Here is a 25,568-nt window from a genome sequence, read left to right as displayed (position 1 = left end):
CACTATATATGGCTACAATGCAAGTTAAAATTCATACGTCCAAACACGTTAACCCAGGGTTTGACGGTGAATATCTTATCGCCGCATGCACTTTTGCAAACCCCGCCCTGTTTCAAGCATTCTCCTATCAAAACGCACACACCATACTTTAAAAAGCTAAAACAAATTTTCCTTCTTTAATTTGCCGGAAGAGTTGGAGAAGCTGAGGCTATGACGATGGTGGTACCAGCTCTGCCGGAGGATCTGGCGGTGCCGCCCAAGCCATTGTCCAACATCATGTTGAAAGCCATGCAGAGGTTCTCTGCTTCTGTCAAGTTGGCGACAATCGGTGTGTTGTGCCACTTGTTGCGGCTACCAATGCTAGAGGTGTGAAAAACAATGATGATGCAGCCATCTGAGTTCTCGGTTCTGAACGCTATTTGCTCTGCAATAATGCAATGGCTACGTGCATCGATTGATGCAGAGACCGGGAAACCTCTCTTTTTTGGGGAAAAAGAACTTCAACAACGTACCGGTTTCGTTGAACAAACTACAAATTACGTATATAGGTAGGAGGATAAATTAATTAATCAAGTCAATTACTTCAAGATTAGGTATAGGTGGGGGACGAAAACATATGTTTGTGCCTAAGTTTGAATCGTTACCAATAGTTTTAAGAAAAACCATTAATTAGACTCCCCCAAGATTCCTACTAATTAACTTCTTAATTAAGAATTCTCTTGTCAACGTATATCATCTGCCGCCTGTCAAGTGGGAGGCAGAAACAAAAGAATCCAATGCCGGCTTAAAATTAGCAACAGGCATCTTTGCTGGAAGGCTTGGCAATGGCGCCTCAGACCGCAACACGTTGAGCGCCTGCTTGATCGACGGCCTTTGGCTGCGGTCGGGGTGCACGCACCAAAGCCCCACGACTATGACACGCTCCATCTCATGGTCGTTGAACTCCATGTCGAGTCGAGCATCGACCACATCTAGAGTCTTGCCACTTCCCCATAAATCCCAGACCCATTGGACAAGCGGGATAACTACCTTGTCTTGTTCCAGAAGCACAGCTGGCCGTCTGCCACAAGCAATGTTGAGAAGGACGATGCCGAAACTATAGACATCAGACTCAGTGCTGGTTCTCCCAGTGACCACGCACTCAGGATCTAGGTAGCCCATAGTTCCCGCAATGCCTGTTGTATATGGTCCTCGCTCGTGGTCGACAAGTCTCGCGAGCCCAAAATCGCCAAGCTTAGCTCCAAAGGACACATCAAGCATTATGTTGCTTGGCTTGATGTCCCGGTGCAAAACACATTGCTCCCACTCGTGATGTAGGTAGACAAGTGCAGACCCTAAACCGATCACAATCTCATGCCTAAAAATAGGATGAGACAAAATAAACTCAATTCGAAAGCAGGGAGGTGATTGATAGAATTCATATACTCTTACACATGTACGTACTAACCTGAGTGGCCATGATAAGGTGTTGTTTGAACCGTAAAGATGAGTGTCGAGGCTGCCGTTGGGCATAAGATCGTAGACAAGCAAGAGCTCGCCGCCACCATGGCACCAGCCGATGAGCTGCACGAGGTTCCGGTGCCTCAGGCGGCTTATGATCTTTACCTCCGAGATGTACTCTTTCCTTCCCTGTTTGGAGCCCTTGGACACTCTCTTGATAGCCACTTCAAGGTTCACGTCCTCGAAAAAACCTCTGTACACCGAACCAAACCCACCTTCCCCAAGCTTGTTCTTGTCAGAGAAGTTGTGAGTGGCAAGTTCCAGTTGGTTGTACCGGAATCGCCTAGGCCAGGTCCCTTTCTTGAAGTCATCTTCCATTGTCGCATCATCACTGTCGAACAAGCATGCTTCTTCTTCTTCATCATCTTCTAGCATCTCATTAATCCTTTTCCTCCGCCGGCGCAAGAATAGCCACAACAAGATGATCATGCCAATCACCAACAAGAGAAAACCAAAAGCCGCACCCACAAACACTGCGGTCAGGTTTTTTTTTCTGCCCTTTGAGCCAGGCAGAGGTGGAGGTCCTGCTCTTTCTGATTACAAAACAAGAAAAAAGGGAAGGTATAATTATTCCCACAGTACATTAATCGAAAAATAATTATTCCCACAATTCCATTAATTGTGCAAGTTTTTGAAGGGTTGGTGGTGCGTGTGAATCTTGGCAAGTTCTGGATCTGCATTCAATTGTTAACTTTATCTATATCAAAGGGTAGAGTTTTAGACATGCCACAAACAAAAAAGAAATCCTCAAAAAATAAAAGCATAAATTATGGAAGTAGTTAATATTAGAAATAATAATGCATTTTCTTTAAGAAAAAAAACACAAATGCACATTCTGAAATGTGCTGTTTAATTTGGTGCAAAAAAGTGCAACCCCAATTGACCGTTAAGAAAATAAAATAAATACCCCCTCTGATCCTAAATTCTTGACTCAAATTTGTTTAAATATGGATGTATCTATTCTTAAAAAACATCTAGATACATGTAATATTTCGACAACAATTTAGGATCGGAGGGAGTAGATGATTGATAAATAGCCAAGGTTTTGGTATTGGATCCAGTTTTTTTTTTTTCTTGAGGAACCAGCATTTGCGGGAACAAAATGAATCCCGGCCATTTTTAGCAAATGATTCTGCAAATGCAGAAAGTCTGCAACCCCAATTGACTGTTAAGAAAATAAGATAAAAAAGTAGATGATTGATAAATAGCCAAGCTTGGCGCGCGCCACTGAAGTCTGGAAATATCAAAAGTAAGGTTACCAACCTGGAGCAGCTGGAATGCCGATGTTGAACTGATTCAGCTGGTATCTAATGCTACAGCTGAACCTCATCACGGTACCACCGGTAAGGTTAGGTAGTTGTGTAGTCATCTCCCCTAATAGGTCGTTGAGACAATGGGTGCAGTCGCTGGGCGCCAAATCCCTTCTGCACTGCACCAGCCCGTATACCACCTGCGTGGTGTTGCTGCTGCTGCTGTTGTTGTTGAACGGCTGGCTTCCGTTGGCGAACCGCAGCGCCGAGCCAGCCGCCTTCGGCACGAGCCTGTTCATCAGCTCCCACCGCGTGCCATTCATGGCGACCGCGTCGTCGACGAAACTGGTACTAGTGGCGTCGGTGTAAAACTTGCCGTCCCCGGCGACGGGGAACCGAGTGGCGGACTCGTCGTCGGCGTACTGGACGACGCAGGACCTGTACATGACCGCCGCCGCGGCGTTGTAGAGGCACACGGCGCTGACGAAGGACGACGCTCTGTGCACGCAGTCCCTGCAGTCGGGCCAGGTCCGGTCCACGTAGCACATGATCACGGCGAAGGCCTCGTCGCCGGTGCCCGGGCCGCCGAATCTGCTGTTCCCGAAGCCGCCGTTCCGGATCGCGCTCTCGCCGAGGCCGTGGAGCAGCCTGTCGAGGTTCCCCTGGTACGCGCTGCCCACGGTGAAGTTGCGCGCCGTTGAGCAGTGGGTCGCCACGTGTTTTGTGTTGTCGTTGCCGTCTGCGGTCCCGATGAACGAGCCGGCGACCGGGGCCAGAAGCAGCATGCATATGGATACTGCTGCCAGTGCCATAGAAGAAGAAGAAGCTATGACGACGACGACGACAGAGTCTTGTTTCTGGGTTCTGGGGGCCTTCTGCCGCATGCCGGCCTCTGTACTATATACTGCAGGTACGTACGCGTCATATCCATCAAACAATGGAGATTAATTGGGGCTGGCTGGCTGCTGGCATTAATTATTTGGGTTAATTTGCCGCCCAACCTCGTCGATTTAACTAGATCGCGGATGAACATGGGATCCTTGACGTAGTGCATGTACCCTGGCTAACATGAGGTCCCACATTCTGACTGACCCCATGCCAGTGCCATATAGAGGAAGAAGCTATGACCCCTTTTGCATGTATTGTTTGTTGACGACATGGACGTTCTAACCCACAAGTTAAATATGGGTTGAACAGATCGAGAACTGGACATTCACAATATTGGTCTGGGTTACTGGAAACCAGAGACCTCTTTTAAGGAAGATTTTAACTGTACATAAGGCATCTCCCAAATGCAAGTCTGTTATCACGTAATCTTAGGCATTTTGCTGACATTACAGGCTTATTAAAGAAGACAACGAGGGTTGTGATCTCTTGCTGGAGATACAACTCTTGCCCTAATAAATAAACAATCAACAGGCTGTGTCAAGGTAGTATGTCACCTACCGCCTGTTAGTTGAGAGGCAGAAACAAAAGACTCCAATGCCGGTTTAAACGTCGCGACCGGCATCTTAGGCGGAAGGCTTGGCAATGGTGACTCGAACCGTAACACATTGACTGCCTGCTTGATGGATGGTCTCAGGTTGCGGTCAGGGTGCGCGCACCAGAGTCCAACAACAATCACACACTCCATCTCCCGTTCGTCGAACTCCATGTTGAGACGTGCATCAGCTGCATTAAGGGTCCTTCCACCTCCCCATGAATCCCAGACCCATTGCACGAGATGTATTAGGTGCTCTGATTCTTGCCGAGCCACTGCGGGCCGCTTACCAGAAGCGATCTCGAGGAGGACGACACCGAAACTATAAACATCAGACTCGACACTGGTCCTCCCAGTGACCATACACTCGGGGTCCATGTAGCCCATAGTTCCTGCAAGACCTGTCGTGTACGGTCCTCGCCCGTGGTCGACAAGTCTCGCAAGCCCAAAATCACCGAGCTTGGCATTGAAGAAAGCGTCAAGCATTATGTTGCTTGGTTTGATGTCTCGGTGTAGAACACATTGCTCCCAGTCTTGGTGCAGGTAGAGAAGTGCGGAACCTAACCCGAGCACGATCTCATGCCTAACAAAATAGCACAAAAATAATCATTTGGAGAGACATGAGGTGATCATGGTCTCAATACTTACACATACTATAAGCACGTACTTAACTACCTGATTGGCCACGACAATATGTTGTCAGAACTGTAAAGATGAGTGTCGAGGCTACCATTGGGCATAAGATCATAGACAAGCAAGAGTTCTCCGCCACCATGGCACCAGCCAATGAGCTGCACAAGGTTCCGATGCCTCAACCGGCTTATGATCTTCACCTCTGAGATGTACTCATTCCTTCCCTGTTTTGAGCTCTTGGACACTCTCTTTATAGCCACTTCAAGTTTCAGCTCTTTCAAGAATCCTTTGTACACCGAACCGAAGCCTCCTTCTCCAAGCTTCTCCTCTTCAGAGAAGCACTTGGTGGCCATGACCAGATCACCGTAGCGAATCCGCTTGGGTCCGGTCCCTTGCTCGAACTCATATTCCAATGACGGTTCATCGTCAAAGGTGTCTACTTCTTGTTCTCTCGACATGCGCTTGAGCCTTTGATGGCGACGCAAAAGAAACCAAAGCAAAGGACCCATGCAGGCAACAAAAAAGATGGAAACAGCTACAGAAATGCCCGCCACTAGTGGCATCCTGCTGTCCGTCCGGAGATCACGCGGTGGGTCTTCTGAACGAAAAATGCATTAGCATTAGGGATCTCCAGCAAACGGGGTGAGAACACTTAGCTAACCTTAAGAGTTAAGAGTGCAATAATTTTAAGTGTTCCATTTCAGGTGAATTAATGAGATTTTCGTAAACCTCACTCAACCGAGAGTTTTAATTAATTAGCAACGGCGGCAGAAAAGAAAAAGGCCAAATATATATACCTCGTGGTGGAATTAGATTCGACGATGGAGGCGGCGGCGGCGGCGGTGAAAGCAGCGGTAGAACGGTGACGTCGAGGCTCGCGCCGATGTTGTAAATCGCATAGCAGCTGTAGCCCTTGATGCCACCATGGGTATAGTTGGGGAGGTTAATCGAGAGGTCGGCCACAAACTTGGCAAGACATCTGTAGCACTCGCTGGCGTTGAGGTCCCTGGTGCACTGCGCTAGCCCATACATGGTGGTCTTGGCGTACGGCACGGTCCCGTTGGCGAACCGCAGCTCCGACGTGGCGGCCCTCGGCGCCAGATGGTCAAAGAGCAGTCTCCACCTGGTGTCGTTCATGCCAGCCGGGTCCTCCACGTAGGAGAAATCCATACTAAAGAAGGCGACGGTGAGGTCGGCGGCCCCGGAGACGAAGGAGACGTTGGAGTAGCGGAGGACGCAGGCGTCGAGGGCGCCCTTCATCTCCCGGCTAGAGGGGCAGGAGGTCTGAATCCCGGCGGCCGCGGCATAGAGGCAGTCGCGGCATAGGGTCAAGTTGCGGTCGGCGTAGCACCCGAGGAGGCCGAAGACCTCGTCGGGCGCTTCGCCGACGGAGGCGTTGTAGAAGCCACGGTTGCTGATGGCCTTGGAAGGGAGGTCGCCGAAGAGGGCGAGGAGGTTCCGCCGGTACTGACTGTCGTCCGTGTAGTTGCCCGTGGTCGAGCAGTAAGGATTCAACGGCCGGTTGGTCTGGCCCTCTGCTACTGCAACGTGCACCAGCACCGGAGAGAAAGAGATCGCTAGGGGTAGCAACAGCAGGACAAGGCGCCATGGAGCCGTGGCCATTGCCCAATTTTTTGCAAAGGTCCTATCCTAGCCGGAGTGCCGGCTAGGTATAGATATATGTAAAGTAATACATCGTACTGCGTCAGGAGTCAATGAATTTTTCTTCTTTCTTCGAGCAAAATATATTGAGTCTGTCAATCAATCAAGTTGACCTTTGAAATCTTCATGGCCGGGCGCCGGCGCCGGTCGGAAGGAAAAGTCGGCCCCATACGAAGCCTTAATTCTACCTACCCTGCCTGCAATGTACCTATATATGCAAGTTTTTGAGCTCATCTGAGAGACGAAAGCTCATAATTTAGTCGGCCTCGCACCGCTGATAAAGCACAGGCTAGCTAACAGTAACATGCCTCCCGCCGGATACAAAAAAACTGGTCTTGATCCAAGACTAGAGAAGAGAATGGTTAGGCCGGCAAGCAGCTAAGGTAAGGTAAGGTTACATCATCGAAATGAGTAATGACAGTGTCTATGTGGTCCAAAGTCCAAACTTAGCCGTCAATACTACTAATTAATTAACTTGATTTGAAAAAGAAGTAGTAGTCGATCTGTGAACAAATCTACCCTGCATATTAATTATTGTCGTGGAAGAGATGGTGCGTGCTTAATTAGCTAGCTAGCCATCTCCTCCTTCCATTGATTAGTCTGACTCCACGAAAGTGAAAGGCATCCATGTATATTCAGTGTACGATTTGTTTACTTAAACATGTTCTTAACTCCTAAGGAGAAGAAAAAATAAATGCATGTCAATATCAAGAGGGCCGGCCGGCTGGGTAGAGAAGCGGAGGAATGAACTCACATGGGATAATCTGCAGTGCCAGGAGCTAAATTTGCAGGCTCAGAGGAGATTCTTGCAATTGCAAGTGATGCAAAGTGAAATTGGTGCTAATACCATACAGGGCTTGTAATGGTGCTCTGCTGGTTCTGCCATGTCCTTGGAAATGGCGAAACCAGGTGGAATTGTTCAAAGACGGTAAACTCTCGGATGATGAGCGCCTCATGGATCGAAGATGACTTCGAGAAAAGGGGCTGGACCAAAGCGGTTTCGATACATGGAAATTCTTATATATTAATCCCTTCACAGTAAAAGCGAGCTGCCTCCTCATGTAAAAAGAGGTACCACTACTCGTATCTGCATATTAATCTGCAGGATTGGTAACGTACTCACTCCATGTCATTCACTGCTGTTGATCTGTTGGGTTTGCCAAAGATCAATCAAACGAGATCACAAAATCTTCTATTTGGTCAGAGGCATCTGTCATGCCTCTCTTTTTTTTTCTTTTTTTTCTCACGAAACTTAATTCATAGCAACAGCCATGCTTGTGTATATACACACACCAGGACAAACAGTCCCAACACTAAATCCAGAAGGACACAACGCTAGCTTCCACATGCATGGAAACTAATCTGATTACAACTCGACAGTACATACCAAAAGCACTATGAATCCAATCCATACCTTCTAACCTAATTAGACTTAGACTCTTAGGCAAGATTAATTCTAACATGATCAAGGCCGAATACCTCCAGTTGCTACGGAAGAGATGGAGGTTTGTGCACTGAAGGCATCGCACTGGCTAACCTTTGGTACTGACAGTTCCCCGAGGAAGGACTGGGTCCTTAGCAGATTCTTTGCTGTTGATGTTGGTTCCTTTGCTATATATTCTGAGTTGTTGATGTAACCTTTATGACGTCTGAACATTTTTGAAGCTTGATTGCTTTTAGACTGGTAAATTAACACGAGGTTGTCTAACCTGCAAGGCAGGGTTTCGTTTCCATTTGGAATAGAGCTGACAAGTTTCACCTGATGAGATTTGAAAAGAAAACGCCTATCTGTATACACCCCTGTTGGTCTATTCAAAATGAACGGTATTTTTGGCCCGGTAAGTCCATTTACCGTACGTGGGGGACCGGTGAAAGCGGTTACCGGACGATCACCCCTTCTCGAAGTCACTCCATATATATAACCTTAATTAAACTTCATTAAAGTTGCACAACCTCAAAAGTTAAAAGCACAATTTTAAGTAGCAAAGGCGGCAGAAATTAAAAAGCTAACCTGGTGGCGGAACATTCGATGATGGCGGCATCTGTGCAAGTGGCGGTGGAAGATTCGAGGGTAGCGGCGGTGCAAGCGGCGGTGGAACGGTGACGGGGAGGCTCTCGCGGGTGCTGTAAATCGCGTAGCAGCCGTAGCCCTTGATGCCACCATAGGTATTGTTAGGAAGCCTACTGGAGAGGTTGGCCACGGACTTGGTAAGACATCTGTAGCACTCGCCGGCGACCAGGTCCCTGGTGCACTGCGCCAGCCCATACATGGTGGTCTCGGCGTACGGCACGGTCGCGTTGGCGAACCGCAGCTCTGACCGGGAAGCCCTCGGCGCCAGCTGGTCGACGAGCAGCTTCCACCTGGTTTGATTCATGCTGACATGGTCGTCCACGTAGGAGTCGTTCCACGTGTAAAAGGCGACATCGAGGTCAGCGACGCCGGAGGAGACGAAGGAGGAGACGTTGGAGTAGCTGAGGACGCAGGCGTCGTAGGCGCCCTTCATCTCCCTGCTGAAGGGGCAGGAGGACTGGATCCCGGCAGCCGCGGCGTAGAGGCAGTCGTGGCACTGGGTCCAGCTGCGGTCGGCGTAGCACCCGACGAGGCCAAAGACCTCGTCGGGCGCTTCGCCGACCGAGGCGTTGTAGAAGCCACGGTTGCTGAGGGCTTTGGAAGGGAGAGGTCACCGAAGAGCGCGAGGAGGTTACGCCGGTACTGACTGTCCCCTGCGTAGTTGCCCGTGGTCGAGCAGTAAGGATGCAACGGCCAGTAGGTCTGGCCCTCTGCTCCTGCAACGTGCACCAGAGAGGAAGAGATCACTAGAGTGAGCAGCAGCAGGAGCAGGAGCTGGACAAGGAGCCATGGAGCCGTGACCATCACTGAATTTTTAGATACTAGCATGTGTGCTCGCGCGTTGCTACGGGTCAACAAAATCACAAATTATTTAATTTTATTTTCTGTGTAGGTAACTCATGGCGCCGTCGAGGTCGGGATGCGGGTGGTGGCGTCGGTTGTAAGATGGAGTAGGAGAAATCGTGAAAAAATTGGAGGAAAAGAAAATAAAGGGCAGTGGCATATTGGTTGTAATTTTAACGAAGTTAACCTACGGCGTCCCAGCAATCACCACCAACTCCAATTTAATAAATAGTAATAGATATGCAAATTGTACATCGTACGTTGCGTCGTGAGTCATTGAGATTTTCTTCTTTTGTTTTGGGCGAGCGAAATGGGTCATTCAGTCTGACGGTCAATCAAGTTGACCTTTGAAATCATCTTGGGCCGGCGCCGGCCGGCAGGAAAAGTCGGCCTCGTACGAACTCTGCTACAACCTACCTACCCTGCCTGTCGTGTACATGACCGTGGGTTATTTAATTATTTATCGAACTAATCAAATTGAACTTTGAAAACATAGATTTCAAGTGATTGAATGATATCGAACTTATATATATGGAACTACTGAATTTAACGATTCTGCATGCTGTATAGCTTGGTAGCTAGTAAATCAGTTGCCATGGTGATTGAATGATGTGTAACTATACTAGTGCAGTTGTCTTCGATCCGATTTAATTGTTGCAGGTTTAGAGACATGGTTTAGGCAAAACTTTGACTAAGCGTACGACATTTAATTTGGGTCGGAAAGAGTAAGTGGTAACTACACATTGGAGTCAGGATAACTCCATCAGTGCTTTGGTCAATCTGAACAACTTTTTCCGGAAAGAGGATAAACCCTCTGACCTCTGCATCGAACAACCTGGACAACTAGATATAACTACATCAGCATTGTATTCATAATTGTAATCTAGACATCTAGGTAACTAAATAAGTGACATTATGGTAACCCTTGGACATACTATGGCGGTAACTCTTGAGTCTTGACCTTAGCAGCCCAGTAATGACACCATCGTTGTAGATTACTTTTGCACTGTTCTTTACTTGCAGAAAACAAAATAATTGAGACAATCAAGCAAGCAAGGAATGATCAACAAATAATTAACAACCTACAAATGCTAGTATTGTAACAGCAAACATGAATTAATGGTCATATTAAAGCTAGAATCGCCTCATCTTAAGTAAACAACATATCCATCATGGCAAATAACAGAGTTATGAATTAAATACTGAGTAATATTCATATGGGTTGCTTGCCTGTGCATGCAGTAAGTATGCAGCCTCGGGGTTCTATCAGAACAGAACTCCTTGAACTATAGGTCCTCCTGCTGGTCGTCACGGGCTCTATACCTTCTGTCAGGAGGACCCAATTCGACTCCAATGAGAAATCTTCAGCACACGCAAAAAGCAACTACTCCCTCCTACCGGTATTACTTGTCTCAAATTTTCCTAAATACGGATGTATTTATGTGTAAAAAGTGCCCAGAGACATGTAATATTAATTGTCTCAAATTTGAGTAGGGTAGTCCGTTTGTACACAGCCGCTGGGACACGCATGATATATACCGGCCGGCCGGATCGACTTGTCTCCCAACCTCGATTTATCCGCCGCGACCGCGCGGCATCCATCGTATAGATCCACCTTTTCCGGGTCCGATCGAGTGTAGCTCTAAAGGAATCCAATAATTATCTACGAAGTGAGTAGTATTCCAATTGACGCCATGATCGAGGCTGGCGGCAAACTAACCCAAATCAGTAGTGGAAGCCCTCATCCTCCCCCAATCCATTGCGTATATAGAGGCCGGCATGCTGGCATGCTGGGATCCTAGGACAGACAGGCAGAAGCATATATAGCAGCTGGGGAATCTATCGTCATAGCTTCATTGCTTCTTCCTCTTTTTCTATGGCACTGATAGTATATATGCACATGCAATTACACATGCTTCTCCTCGCCCTCGTCGTCGGCAGCTCGTTTATCGGGACCGCATACGGCAACAACACAACACCTCTGGTGACCTACTGCTCGCCGGAGCGCAACTTCACGGTCGGCAGTAAGTACCAGCAGAACCTCGACAAGCTGGTCCACGCCCTCGGCGAAGGCGCACTCGGCAACGGCGGCTTCCTCAACGGCAGCGTCGGCGGTCCGGGCCCCGACGACGAGGCCGCCTTCGGCGTGATCATGTGCTACGTCGACCGCACCTCGGCCCAGTGCAAGGACTGTCTGGGAAGGGCGCAGTCCTTCGTCAGCACCGGCTGCCCCTTCAACGCCGCGGCGTCCATCATGTACAAGTTTTGCGTCCTCCAGTACGCCGCCGACGAGCCTTCCATCTCGTTCCCCGTCGCCGGAGACGGCATGTTCCGCACCTACCGGTCTAACAGCAGCCACTTTGTCGATGACGTCGCCGCCATGAACGGCACGCGGTGGGAGCTGATGAACCGGCTCGTGCCCGAGGCAGCCGGCTCGCCCCTGCGGTTCGCCAACGGGAGCCAGGCATACAACAACAACACGCAGGTGGTCTACGGGCTGGTGCAGTGCAGAAGGGATTTGGCGCCCAGCGCCTGCACCCGATGTCTCAACGGCCTATTAGGGAACATGACTGCAAAGCTGCCTAACAATACCGGTGGCACCATGACGAGGTTCAGCTGTATCATCAGATACAACCTGAATTTCTTCGAAGTCAGCATTCCTGCTCCAGGTTCGTAATAATTAAGCTTTTTATAGTTCATGATACTCTCTCCATTCCTTAAAAGATACCATATTAGTTTTCATTAAGACAAGGATTTGACCATAAATTACTATGTCGGATGTGATTTATATGACATGAAATTAGTATCGAAAATACTTCGTGATAGTTGTGGTCGGTTTCATGTCATATAATTAAACCACACTTTAACATGATAATTTGTGATCAAAATCTGGTCTTAATGACATCTTTGAAGTAACGGAGTAAGTATTTCCAGAGTTACGTTTCCCGATGGTATTGTCGTAATAATTAAGATTTATTTTTGTCTGTATGGGAAAATTCTGACGATTTAGAAACGAAGGAACTCAACGAAGGCCATTTTGTATACGTAGAAAGGATGTACGCGTGCAACACTTTGTTATCAACGTAGGCTTTTCCTGCGGCCAATGAACCAACACTTCAGCTGTCCCTCCTTGTAGCCAGCTAGCCGTGCATTGTAGAATTCCCCCATGCTTGCCAGCCGGACATTGGGTACTCCTCCTTGACATGCATTATTTTAGTTGGTTCAGCTAAGGTTCACCTGTTTGCTAGGAGTATATTTCTGCCTTCTGTTCATCCGATCAATTTAGACACCATGGCAAATCCGGTCCTAAGTCCTAACCTCCTTAATTGATTACCTGTAGCTCATTGTTGCCATATCGTCTTCTCGCTTGGCGCAACGACCGCATGCTGATGAGCAACACCAGATACCTATTGATTTTTACTGCCCAATCGAGTCGTTCAACTTAAGCTTGTGGCAGCGCGACATTCAAATATTGCCACTCTCGTCAGCAAGCTCATGGAGATGGCCCGGGCCATGTATGACACGACACATGAGTCCTACCTTACTCAAATAAGTCAATGCCAACTGGCAACGCTGTGCTTTCAAGATTATTGATACAATCAGACAAGGAGCTATATATAGTAGCGTCTACACCCATGACATGGTACTTGCTGATGAACTGGCTCTTGCTGGAGGCAGCAAGCTCATCGCTACGGTTTGCCACCGGGAACGAGATGTACACGGACATGACGGATCCGCAGGAAACTCTCACACGATGGTGTATGGGATGGTCCAGTAGTGCTCGAGGGACTTTGACACAAAGCGAGTGCACCAAGTGTTTGGACAGGTCGCTCGAATATATGAATACGAATGATCTTCCTAATAACATTGTTGGTATTGTCTTTTTTTTTTTGAGGGAAAGACGGTCGATATCCGTCATTCGATTTAAGGGAAGCACTGTACATGATGGGAATCAGAGAGAGATTCCCAGGGAGGAGGAGGGGAGCAAAGTAAAAGAAAAAGAGTGAGAGAGGAAGCCTATCCTCCCGGGTCTAGCGAACACGCCCTAACACGGCCCTGGTATTCCTCTCACACTAGGAACGCCACCTGCAAGGCCGACATTGCCACGCCTCTGAAGGTGCGGCGATTTCGCTCCTTCTAGACCCCCCACCAAGTGTATATGAGCCTGCCGCTGAACATCCTCTTCGCATGCTTAGGGCGCCCCTCGGCCAGCCCCTCCCAAAGGTCATTGACGGACCCGGAATCCGGCAGGGACAACGTGGGGTCCGATGCCCAGTCCTGAATGTGGGACCAGACATCTCTGGTGAAGCAGCATTCTCCACAGATGTGGATGATCGTTTCCGGGTAGATCCTGCAAAGTTAGCAAATCGGATTGTGCGTCCATTGGCAGAGTGCCAAGTTATCCGCGGTCAGGATCTTGCCGTGAAGCACCGTCCAAGCGAAGAATTTGCACTTGAGCTCCGCCTGCGCTTTCCAGAGCTTGTCGGAGGAGAAGGGAGGTAGCGACCCGTTGAATTGCGCTTTGTATGCCGAGGCAGCAGAGTAGGTCCCCGACGTCGACCATCGCCAGGCAATTGCGTCAGCCTGGTTAGAGAGTTGAACGTCACGAATGCATGTCCAAAGTTCCACGAAGTCCACCATCTGCTCCGCGGTGTCAATCTTCAGGAGGGAGCGCACCCAATTGTGCGACGAAAGCTCCTTCCGCACCATGAGCTGCTTCCTGGTGGCAATGGCCAGGAGCCTCGGCCAACGTTGGGCCGGCGAGGAGCCATCCGGCAGCCAAGCATCATGCCAGAATTGCGCCGTGCCGTCGTCCCCCAAGGTGATCTTCGTCGCCGCCCTGAAGAGCGCCCGATCCGACTCGTCGCAAGGGATAGGAAGGCCAACCCAAGGTCTGGCCCTGTCGGTCCAGCTGAACCAAAGCCAGCGCAGCCGGAGGGCCCTCCCAAAGCGGCACAGATCCGGCATACCAAGGCCACCGAGGGGCTTCGGCCGGCAAACCGTGCTCCAGTTCACCAGCGAGATGGAGGAATCGACTTGATCCGGCGCTCGGTTCCGCGTCCAGACAAACACGCGCATGAGCTTGTTGATTCTTTTGAGGACCCAGGCGGGGAGAGCGAAAGCCGTGAGGTGATAGGTGACCATGCATCGCCGAGAGGACAGACTTGGCAAGGGTGATTTTTCCCACCCGAGTGAAATGGACGCCCTTCCAGCCCGCCAGACGCGCACCAACCTTGTCGATCAAAGGTTGGAACGCAGCGCCTTTGAGCCTTGTCGGGGATAGGGGAAGACCCAGGTAGGAGCAAGGGAAGGAGCCCTGTTTAGGCGGAAAAGCAGCAAGTGGGCAGCGGCTTCATCGTCATCGCACCCGACCAAGAAGAGCTCGGACTTCTCCAGATTGGTGCGGAGTCCGGAGGCATCACCGAAGACACCCAGCAGCCGATGAATAATAGCAAGCTCCTCCGCAAGTGGTCTAGCGAAGATACCCGCGTCATCTGCGTAAAGGGAGACTCGCACACGCGCGGTAGCATCATGTAGTGGCTGCAGCACACCGTGGTCTTCCGCTCGTCGGAGATACAGCACACCGCATTGTTGGCATTGTCGAGAGTTACATCTGTTATATGAGATACAGCTCGGATCCCATCGTGATCCCCATCCGTTTTCCGGGTTTCTCTTCCTCCGTTACATTGCATGCACGCATATATGTTGTGTTGCAACAAATTAAGGGATGGCCTCTGAACATTAATTAATTAATACCTATGATTTTTATGTATTTCAGCCAGTTCAAAGCGCAACAAAAGGCTACTGATCATCGTTGCTTGTTCAGTCTTGTGTCTGCTCATGAGTGTTTCTGCGGTATGGCTCTTCTCGCACCGGCTGGGTAAAAGGATCGACGAGACAGAAGAAGAAGACTTGTTTGATGATGAGGCAATGGCAGACGAATTCCGGAAAGGGACAGGACCCAAGCGATTTCGCTATAACGAGCTGGCAAACGCCACTGGTAACTTTGCAGACAGCGGAAAGCTTGGGGAAGGAGGTTTCGGGTCAGTATACAAAGGATTCTTTAAGGACATAAACCTTGATGTCGCGATAAAAAGAGTATCCAAGAGCTCAAAACAGGGGAGGAAGGAGTACATCTCTGAAGTGAGGATCATAAGCCGTCTTCGGCACCGCAACCTGGTGCAGCTCATCGGCTGGTGCCATGGTGGCGGGGAGCTCCTTCTTGTCTATGAGCTGATGCCTAAAGGCAGTCTTGACACTCATCTTTACAATAAAGAGGATATACTGACATGGTCGGTCAGGTAATTAAGTGTTCTACTTTTGCTACTCTTAGTTGCCAAAAAAATTAGTGTTGTGTACCGTTTCTGCCAATCACTATGTGAATATGATATTGTTTTAATGGGAATTTCACCTTCTTTTAGGCATCAGATTGTGCTAGGGATCGGTTCCGCACTTCTGTACTTACACCAAGACTGGGAGCAATGTGTGTTGCACAGGGACATCAAGCCTAGCAACGTGATGCTCGACGCATCCTTCAGTGCAAAACTCGGCGATTTCGGCCTCGCGAGGCTCGTCGACCATTGCCATGGGTCGCACACCACAGAGCTCGCCGGCACAATGGGGTATATGGACCCAGACTGCATGGTTACTGGCAGGGCTAGCGCCGAGTCCGACATCTACAGCTTCGGCGTAGTCCTACTTGAGGTTGCCTGCGGGCGAAGGCCCGTTGTAGTTTTGTTGGACGGCACCGTGGTCCACTTGGCACAACGGGTGTCAGAGCTGAACGACCAAGGAAGGGCCCTTGATGCGGCCGACCTGCGGCTAAAGGGGGAGTTCGACATCCAAGAGATGGAGCGTGTGATAGCCGTTGGACTTTGGTGTACACGCCATGCCCCGAGCTTGAGACCGTCCATCAGGCAGGCAGTCAACGTACTAAGGTTTGAGGCTCCACTTCCAATCCTCCCAGCAAGGGGGCCGTTGCCGGTTGGCTAACCAGGTTCTCTTCTTCGAGGTTTTGCTTGTGTCTGATCGAACCATACCTCCACTCAACACCCAAGTTGTTAGATTCTAGGTATTTGGATAGACCAATCACCACTGGCCGTGTACATAGATAGGCTTTTTTTTTTAATTCTCATCAGGTGAAACTCCCCTTCTCCATTTGAAATGGAAATGAAACCCCTTTGTCTTCCAAACAACCTCTCGTTAATTTACGGGTCTAAAAGCAATGAAGCTTAAGGAAGATGAAGAACTCAGACTAGCAGAGGAATAACCAACATCAACATATGTACTAAAGGATTCAGTCCTTCCTCGAGGAACTGTCTCAGTAGCAAAGGTTAGTCATTGACATGCCTTCAGTGCACAAACCCTCCATCTCTTTGTGTAGCAATTGGCAATTGGAGGTCTCCGGCCTTGATGAACAACAGTTTCATTGGGATGTGAGCAACTCTACCTTATGCTTATTAAGCAACTTACACTGTAACAATGGAAGTATGGAACAGTTCTTCATTTTTTCCCTTCTTTTTTTACAACCTAGGTGAAGTGAACCATGACGCTGCAAAGTAAAACACATCATGCAGCAAAATTGGATCGACTATTGGCAAGACTGATTCGTAGACAAGTGCAGCAAACTTTGTAAAACTTTTCGAATCTCATCAGGTGAAACTCCCCGGTTCCATTCCAAATGGAAATGAAACCCCCTTGAGGTAAATATACCCGCGGTCCTATATTGTCGCGGTGTCAGTTTAGTCCTAAAACTATGAAATTGAACACTTTAGTCCGAATTTTATGATAAGTGGTGCACGCGAGGTCATAATAAAAATAGAACCTCGTGTGCACCACTTATCATAAAATTCGGACTAAAGTTGTCTCAGTCGGCCCGAAACCATGTGGTTTCGCGGTTTTGCTTGATTTTTTACTGATGGAGCCCACCTGTCAGACGCTGATTGAAGCAGACTGTAGATTTCACTGCTAAAAAAAGGCCTACCAATGGCGGTAAAAAAAAAGAGTTAGTGGCGATGGTGCTGCTCACCACCAACACTGCGCTGCACCAATGGCGGGCAAAATCACCACTAAAAAAAGACCAATTGTATGTAGATTATATGTTAGAAATTGTATATCGTTGGAAAAGTTTTTAAAATACGAATCCAATGATATAGTTTTTGCAACACTTAAATCTCAAATCATTAGTCTAATTGTTAGTCAAAGTAAATTATTGAAAGGCGTGCGTGCCATTCTTTTTGAAATGGAGCGTAAAGGCATCTGCAATGGTGACTGATACTAAATTTTTTCCTTTTCTTTTTTAATATGTTTTTTTCTATTCGTTTTTTTCTTCATGGATATCCACGTGTCATCTTCTTTTCTCTCTTGACATCCGTGTTGTGTATGTTATTTTTTCAAATAACCAGTACTTAGTTGTCGTATTCATCTCTCTTCCTCGTTGAACACTGCCTTCTTGATACACGCGAAGTAGACCCTATTGAGGATGCCCTAATATTCTGCGTACTCAATTCCTGGAATCCGATCTGACCACAACAACATTGATCGATCCGACGCCCTGCACTAGTCCTCTTTGTGAAATCCAACCACAGCACCAGTCAAAGCCCAACGTGAAGAAACTAGTGTATTAAAAACGCGGTAGCCTCTTGTCAAAGCCGAGCACCAACGTGATGGTTGTCTACACCGGGTGCGAGTTTTTTTTCCTTATTTTCCTTTGAGTCCGCTACTCAAAGCCAAATCCTACATTGACTTTTTTTCGAAAACGACCAGAGCACCTCACGTGATGGCTTGCAGGCCGCTACTCAAAGTCAAACCCTGCGTGGCAGACATGTGGCTGGCTCTTTTCTCTTGCGTTGAAAACCCTGCGAAGAAACTTCTCTTGTGCTATATGCGTCTGACTGGTTCGTTGACCGCTTGACACGTTTTCGACTCAGATTTTCTCTGCGGCAGCCTCGCAAACTCGATCTGTCCTTGAAAAATATTTCCTGACAAGTCTGGTGTACGTCTTTCTCTCTATCCAACTCCGACGACTGTAAGAGCCGCACCCTCGTGAAAATTCTAGGCACACACCGTGTTGCGTGCTCAGCACATGCGTTGTCGAAACAACTCATTCTAGTTTTGACTTACGAATTTTTTGCAGCAGTAGCTTCCTGGCTCACGCTTTTGTCAAAAATGGCCCCCTCCAAAAACTATTGACAAAACTAGACTGACGGAAAGCACACAAAGCGGCACGTGGCCTTTCTGCCAATGCCATTGGCGGAATGTACTGTAGCAGTGTTTTGTGCATTTGACTCTGTGTGCTGGAAGCACTTCTGCCCTCCCTTCCGCCAATTCCAAAGGCGGAAAGACCTTTCCGCCAATGCCATTGGAGGAAAGGCCACGTGTCGCTTTATGTGCTTTCCGCCAAGCCATTTTTGACATTTCGTTCGGGAGGGGGCCATTTCTGTCAAAAACGTCCGTCAGGGGGCCAATTGAGCAAAAAATTCTTGACTTACGAGCAAACTAGAACTTTTTACATTTAAGAACGGATGGAGTAACTTATTACTGAGCATGTTGGACTCAATGCTATGTTTAGAAATACTCTCTCCGTTCCATATTAAGTGCCGCAATATTACATGTATCTAGACGTATTTTGTTATACAGGTACATCCATGTTTAGAAAAATTTGAGTCACTTAATATGGAACGAAGGGAGTATGTTCGTTCGGCTGCATCGTATTCATATGGGTAAAACTTTTGCACAGTTTAAAGCACACTTAAAAGGGCATCAACTACGTCAAAGAGGGTAAACTCTCTTTGGAGGAGGTGCAAGACCTTCGCTCCATAATTAACTTAACTAGTACAGTGTCCGTGCGTTGCCACGGCCTCTTAAACATGTGCACGTGAAAATTCATGTTTATACAAAACATAACAATATAATTGGACATTCAATCAAAATGATCTCGGAGCCGATGCTAGCAGCCGCGGCCACGGACATGGCACCCAGTCCACGCCGCGCACTGGCCGTGACTGGCGTCAGAGCACGCGGTGGCGCAGTGCACGAGGAACCGTGCGGCAATGGATAGCGCCGATCAGCCCTGGACCCATTTGCTCGTCTCTTGCACGTCTAATCCGGCGCCGACACGTATCGAGAGCGGTCACCAGGGAGGTGCTGCGTGGTTAGTTGAGTCGACGGTGGCGGTCCGAAAAGGCAGCACCGTGTGAATAGGAAAAAGAAGGCTCGACGGAGTGTAAAGAGACATGAAAAATCAGAACATGCACGGAAATTGATGCATGGCGGACGACGACAAAAGAAACCTTCTTGCTTTTATTATTAGTGCACGTCTAATCCGGCGCCGACGTGTATCGAGAGCAGTCACCAGGGAGGTGCTGCGTGGTTAGTTGAGTCGGCGGTGGCGGTCCGGAAAGGCAGCGCCGTGGGAATAGGAAAAAGAAGGCTCGATGGAGTGTAAACAGACACAAAAAGTCAGAACATGCACGGAAATTGATGCATGTCGGACGACGATGAAGGAAACCTTCTTGCTTTTATTATTAGGGATAGATTATGTCTATGCTTACTAGTAAAGATACTTCTAGCAATAATTACTTAATGTATCTATCTGAGATTTGGTATAGAGAGAAACAAAAAGCACATGTTGATGTTAATTTTATTGCCAGAAACAATTTTTAGTACACTAATAATGACTAGGAATAATGATTGAAGTATCTATCAAAAGTCATATCCGTCTACGCTAGTGATGGCTATATAGGTTATAATTCATCAATCCAATGAGTTAAAAAAGCATGACTAGACAGTTTATAGCTAATCAAAAGGTTCTACCTGTCGTTGTCAATTATCCGCTTCTTGGTAGTATCCCTTTCGAACATTTGAAGTGATCTGGACCGGTCGACCATTCTCGTTTTAGGCTGGTGATATCTTGTACGGGCAATATATATTTGAACGGGCAATAAATTTGAACGGGCAGATTCTCTCCACCGCGTGCCGTGCAGAAGATGACCAGTACGTAGTCCATATAGTTGGTCAGATAGATGAAGACGGGGTTGAGCTTGACATCAAAAGCTTTGGAAATACTGGTCTTAAAAAACGGAAGCATATATAACTCGGAAGCAACCACATGCGAATGAATGAATCTATATATAAACACAGGCGATCGAGCTAGCTAGCTTGCAATTTCGATCGATCCGTGCAGCAGCTACAGCTCCAGCTTGAATCATGCATCCACAATATCTATCCCCAGACCCCAGGGCAGGAATCATCTATGGAAGAAGAAAGCTTGGGGTAGCAGCAGCTCTCCTCCTGCTCTGCTCGAGCTCGGCGATGTGCTCCGCCGCCGATGACGTCATCCAAGGCACCGCGATTCAGGAGCTTTCGGTCTTCACCAACACGGTGATTAGTCGGCGTGCTCCCTGTTCGACAAAGCAAATTTCTCCGCGATCAACAATACGGCTAGATTCGTCACCCTCTCAAATAGAATCCAGCTATGGCGCCCCGGCGGTCGGCAGGCCAACTTCAGCACGAGCTTCACCATGGACGGCTCCTCCCCTGTGGCGTTCGTCGTGTTCCTTGACAGGTTTCCCACGATGCTCAGCGACCACGGCCTCCGTGGCCCTCCTTCCAACATCTCACCGGCTACCAACGACACCACGAACGGCAGCAACAGCTTTGCTGCCGTCGAGATCGGCACGGTGAGGTCCTACTTGGCAGAAATCCCGGGCGCTGGCCTCAACGTCACCATCACGCCCAACAACAGCAACCAGGGCGTGCTCGCCGTGTGGATCGACTACTATCCCCGCTTCAACTACCTTGCAGTGTCTGTTGGCGCCCCCGGCCAGCCCAAGCTTCTAAACGACCCGGTCGCCCGAAATCAAAATGTAACTCTTCACATCAACCAGACGGCGTTCGTCGGTTTCTTTGCCGACAAGGTGAGCAATGTCTTCCTTCAAAACAATTATGGATGTGCGCTACCGAGAAGTAGCTAGACCGGAAGGTTTTGACATTCTTTTCTGAAAAAAAAAAGGTGAGCACCGTCTTGGGCAACATCCGCGACTGGAACCTGACTGTGGAGGGGCTCCCGGTCCCAGATGACGGGAAGAATAAGGGCAAGCCATGGAAGGTGATATTGCCCTCGGTTCTCGGATCAGTAGGAGTCACGGCAGCCATAGGGGCTGCTCTTGCTGTCTACTTCAACTCCAAGTACCGGAGGTGGAGGAAGGACCTGGAGCAGCTGGCCAAGTCCATGGAGAACCTTCCAGGAATGCCGCGCCGAATCCACTTCGCCGAAATTAAGAAGGCTACCAACAACTTCCACAGCACGATGCAGCTAGGATCAGGAGCATTTGGCACCGTCTACAGATGCAGGCTCCCTGCTGCACCTGGAGCAGGGCGTCAAGTAGTCGAGGCGGCCGTCAAGAAGTTCACGCGTAGCAACGACGATAGCGGGCGATACACCGACTTCCTAGAAGAGGTCAGCATCATCAACCGTCTATGCCACAGGAACATCGTTCCTCTTATCAGTATGCACACACATATATCAAGTCAATTGAGTAATAGCAAAGCCGCAATATAACCAGCTTGCTTTCTATATGCAACTAATTAATAAAGCCTGATGACATTAATTTCAGGTTGGGCATATCATGGAGGGGTGCCCCTACTCATCTTCGAGCTCATGCCCAATGGCAGCCTGGACCATCATCTCTTTTGTCAAACAACACCTGTCCTCCAATGGGAGAAGCGATATGACATCGTCAAGGACATAGCTATGGGCCTCCACTACGTTCATCATGAGTATGAGCCTGCGGTCCTCCACCGTGACATTAAGGCGAGCAATGTCCTGCTTGATTCCACATTCCGTGCCCGGTTGGGTGACTTCGGCATTGCCTGCACGGTTCCTCTCTACCGAAACTCCGTTAGCGGTTTCGGCGGGACACATGGCTACATCGCCCCAGAGTACGCCTGTAGCTACAAGGCCACAAGGGAGACCGACATCTACGCGTTCGGGGTGGTTGTCCTTGAGGTCATCACTGGCAAGCAGGCACTCTATAGGGATGGCCAGTACTCCGACGGAATCTTGGTTGACAGGGTCTGGCAACTTCACTGGGCGGGAAAGCTGTTGGATGCTGTTGACAGTTCATTGCTCACTGCCATGGGCTTCAATGCCGGTGATGACGCCAAACGGCTCCTGCTACTTGGCTTGGCGTGCACAAATCCGAACCCTTCAGACCGTCCGAACATGGCAGAGGCAGTGCAGGTCATCACCAAGTTGGCACCACCACCAGACGTGCCCCTTGTGAAGCCAAAGTTTGTCTGGCCTCCCCAAGGATGGCATCCAGCAACACTCGGGCAGAGCTCCCTCCCAAGCACAGAAATGAGCAATTTTTATAGCAGTACAACTAGCTCACCAACTATTGTCAATCAGGTGTAGCTAGGGCAGTTGCCTGCCGATGTCTACAACTAGCTGGAGGACCAGCTAGCTAGCAATTTTTATAGTAGTACAATTAGCTCATCAACTATGGTCGATATGCCGTTGAATTCAATAAAGCTTCCATTTTCGAAAACATGAGTGAGTGACGCAATAACTCTAGCGTATGCTCCTATCCATTGTGTTGCATATACACGACTGGCATGTTGCAATGTTCCTGTGCATCTGCTTCAAAGGTTGTGTCTATATCTTGCAAAGAATTAACTTTTTTTGGTCTTTGCATAACTTTGGCCTAAAGAGGTGTACAACTCTACCATCACACCATAGCCTCTCGATGGTTCCACTGTAATGAATAGTTAATACACTCCTCCTTGTGTGCGAATCGAGCAGTTGTGACAAGATGTGTTCCACTACCTTAATCTTTACACGAGCCACTACCCCCCAGAGTGCTGCTGAACACAGACCCCCAGTGCTTAGGTGGTAGTCGGATCGAAAGGTTGCGAGACCTACATTCCTTGGTGAGGAACAGGGTAAGAATCACTCGCTATCTGGTATTGCTCATCAGCAGTCATGCCATGCAAGAAAATGATGATAACGGTGAGGAACAGGGTGATTAAGGGGATCGGCTGGCCAATGATGGTTAGGATCAAAAGTGCCATGGTGTCTAAATTAATCTGATGAACAAAATGCAGAAATTTAGCAAAGGGGGCGGGTAAACGTTGCATCTGGGTGAACCAACTAAAATGACGGTAAAATTTAAGAAAATGGCCCTTGCCGGTTTTCCCTATGACAAGAACAGCATCAATCAAGACACAAGAAAAAGGAGTCCCCAGTGCCCTACATCAAGGAGTTGTCTAGAATGCCCGGCTAGCTGGCGAGTGTGATGGTAGATTGCTGATTCGTTGGCAGCAGGAAAAATGCCTACAGCAGAGTGTGTTGCCTTGAGGTCTCTGACCTCGGAGCCTTTTGGCTCCCCCTTTGGTGTGCTCAGGCCGGGTTTTACCAAGCAGTTGCAAGCCGGTACTGTGAAGCATTTTGCTTTGCAGCTAGCGACTGAAAATGCGAGTAGAAAACTTGTGTGAAAACTACAGCCGCAAAATTCACTACCCGGTTTGGATCAAACAGCCAGAACCATGGATGAACACCGCCCTAAGCACACGTACACCCTTTGTTTGATGACCCTCGTTGAATTCCTTCGTTTCTAAATCCTCCGAATCTCCACACACACAAAAAAAAAATACTACTCCGTACTACGTATTAAGTTCCAAAATTTCAAAATAATAATAATCGTACTCGGTATAGTGGTGACCTGCTGACGAGCGCTCGCCGGCGCAAGGTGGCGTCGGCTTCGCCCATACTTCTCTGTGCTCAGCTTCTCGCCGCCGGATACGGCGGAGGTCGAGCTGTCTGACAATGGAGGTGGCGGCGGCAAGATTGGATCTGGTGGAAGCAGAGGCATTATGCCAAGCCATGGCCGGGCGGCGACCCCGTCGGCGATGGGCCGGGCTTTCCCGTCGATGGCGCGCTACCGCGGCGGCGGCGGGCGGCCTGTTCGTTGGAGCGAAAGACAGAGGGGAAAAGGAAGAGCGGTGTGGACGACAGCGGACGAACATTAATCGGGCTGGGTGTTTTTTGGGCCGGCCAGAAACATGAAAAAAAAGCCTGGCCCGGGCAAAGCCCAGCACGGAATGTTTAGGCCAGACAGCACGAGGCACGTGGGGGCCGGATTTCTAAATTTTTTTCCATTCTAGATAGGAGGCCGGCCCGAGCTGAATTTTTGCTAGTCCAGATTCAGTTTTACATAATTTTCCTCCTTTCTAAAATTTTCTTCTTTCGTGTTTTCTTTCAGTGGCATCCACATTAGGTTATCTGTGTTTCTTTTGTAGTATGACCAGTCTAAAATAATTTTAGTAACGTATCCATTCCCCAAATTGTATGGAGCTCTAGGCCTTAAAAATCATGTCACAAAATCCTCTTTCGTCTTCTGGTTTTTTAGGAACCAAAACCCTCTTTCGTGGTTTAACTTTGATTATGAATTAATTGGTTGAGTCTCGAATTATGAGCATTTGCTTGTATTATGAAACGACGGAAAGGAGTAAGGCCATGATATTAGACTATGGAAAACGGAAGTGATGGGCAGAGAAAACTTTGCATTATCTTGTATGGGGGCAAAGCCTGCCATACGTTGCTGTCGAATGCCGCCGTTGACCAAGTCAGAGCGACCGACGACTGACTGACTGACAGCGTCCACCAACAGTTTATTTTTTAGAGGCGTCCACCAACAGTTAACCAACCACTTGCAAACATGTATAAAGCCGTAAACGTCATGGCTTTGACCAATGTATCTCCTGATGCTGTCCTAATTACAAGTCAGCTAACTACTCTACTGCTCCTCAGGAGAAATACGCGTCTTTGGAACTTGTTTCTTGTATTATAATATCGGAACTTGATAGGAAGGAACCTTGCTTGATGCCGACTGAAGCAGGATAGAAGTTTACAGCCCCTCGGTCCTAAAATAAGTGACGTCGATTTGTATAAAAATATATATAAATTAATGTCACTTATTTTGAACGGAGGAAGTATTTGATTTTATACTTTGTAACGCATTGAGTATTTTTAATTTTTTAGGATCTTGATGCATCTGAACCCGTTCTTCTAAAATTCAACCAAATCACATTTTTAAATTTGAAAGAAAATGTATCCACCCGAGCATTG

The 25,568-nt window shown here is 48.4% G+C and overlaps 5 protein-coding genes and 1 long non-coding RNA gene across 10 annotated transcripts; 3 read left to right on the top strand and 3 right to left on the bottom strand.

Annotated features, from left to right (window-relative positions):
• Positions 1-630: 630 nt before the first annotated feature.
• Positions 631-6,486, bottom strand: LOC100826501 (L-type lectin-domain containing receptor kinase IX.1). Of its 3 annotated transcripts, none has more exons than XM_024463012.1 (3): positions 5,661-6,486; positions 1,448-2,033; positions 631-1,357 (listed from the first exon to the last, which is right to left on the bottom strand). In XM_024463012.1, the coding sequence occupies exons 1-3, from the start codon at positions 6,484-6,486 to the stop codon at positions 733-735; spliced, it is 2,037 nt and encodes a 678-aa protein (XP_024318780.1). In that variant the 3' UTR covers positions 631-732. The 3 variants fall into 3 exon arrangements, with proteins under 3 accessions (XP_024318780.1, XP_024318782.1, XP_024318783.1); XM_024463014.1 differs by lacking the exons at positions 631-1,357; positions 1,448-2,033 and adding exons at positions 4,066-4,813; positions 4,906-5,461; XM_024463015.1 differs by lacking the exons at positions 631-1,357; positions 1,448-2,033 and adding exons at positions 4,066-4,813; positions 4,906-5,458.
• Positions 6,487-8,531: 2,045 nt separating this feature from the next.
• Positions 8,532-9,400, bottom strand: LOC100826188 (putative cysteine-rich receptor-like protein kinase 9). Its single transcript, XM_024463103.1, has 2 exons — positions 9,244-9,400; positions 8,532-9,190 (listed from the first exon to the last, which is right to left on the bottom strand). The coding sequence occupies exons 1-2, from the start codon at positions 9,398-9,400 to the stop codon at positions 8,532-8,534; spliced, it is 816 nt and encodes a 271-aa protein (XP_024318871.1).
• A 1,951-nt stretch (positions 9,401-11,351) lies between these two features.
• LOC112272412 (cysteine-rich repeat secretory protein 1-like) lies at positions 11,352-12,000 on the top strand. Its single transcript, XM_024463102.1, has 2 exons — positions 11,352-11,884; positions 11,946-12,000. Exons 1-2 carry the CDS (start codon positions 11,352-11,354, stop codon positions 11,998-12,000), a joined length of 588 nt encoding a protein of 195 aa, XP_024318870.1.
• Positions 11,911-16,764, top strand: LOC100825874 (L-type lectin-domain containing receptor kinase IX.1). Its single transcript, XM_010240562.2, has 3 exons — positions 11,911-12,108; positions 15,219-15,741; positions 15,862-16,764. The coding sequence occupies exons 1-3, from the start codon at positions 12,006-12,008 to the stop codon at positions 16,430-16,432; spliced, it is 1,197 nt and encodes a 398-aa protein (XP_010238864.2). The 5' UTR covers positions 11,911-12,005; the 3' UTR covers positions 16,433-16,764.
• Positions 16,765-20,465: 3,701 nt separating this feature from the next.
• On the bottom strand, positions 20,466-24,428 carry LOC106866621. 2 transcript variants are annotated; one of them, XR_001407548.2, is made up of 2 exons: positions 24,147-24,428; positions 20,466-20,841 (listed from the first exon to the last, which is right to left on the bottom strand). It is a non-coding gene; the product is annotated as an uncharacterized LOC106866621 (long non-coding RNA). The 2 variants fall into 2 exon arrangements; XR_001407547.2 differs by having other exon boundaries at positions 24,163-24,428.
• On the top strand, positions 20,927-22,989 carry LOC100825559 (putative receptor-like protein kinase At4g00960). 2 transcript variants are annotated; one of them, XM_003579121.4, is made up of 3 exons: positions 20,927-21,357; positions 21,453-21,948; positions 22,057-22,989. In XM_003579121.4, the coding sequence occupies exons 1-3, from the start codon at positions 20,962-20,964 to the stop codon at positions 22,854-22,856; spliced, it is 1,692 nt and encodes a 563-aa protein (XP_003579169.1). In that variant the 5' UTR covers positions 20,927-20,961; the 3' UTR covers positions 22,857-22,989. The 2 variants fall into 2 exon arrangements, 1 of the variants encoding a protein (XP_003579169.1); XR_002965937.1 differs by lacking the exon at positions 20,927-21,357 and having other exon boundaries at positions 21,759-21,899; positions 22,057-22,195.
• Positions 24,429-25,568: the final 1,140 nt, after the last annotated feature.

Source organism: Brachypodium distachyon, chromosome 4 (assembly GCF_000005505.3).
Source record: "Brachypodium distachyon strain Bd21 chromosome 4, Brachypodium_distachyon_v3.0, whole genome shotgun sequence".
In the NCBI taxonomy this organism is placed as follows: Eukaryota; Viridiplantae; Streptophyta; class Magnoliopsida; order Poales; family Poaceae; genus Brachypodium; species Brachypodium distachyon.
The sequence above is the reverse complement of the archived record's forward strand: the minus strand, read 5'-3'. Positions and strand labels throughout refer to the sequence as shown.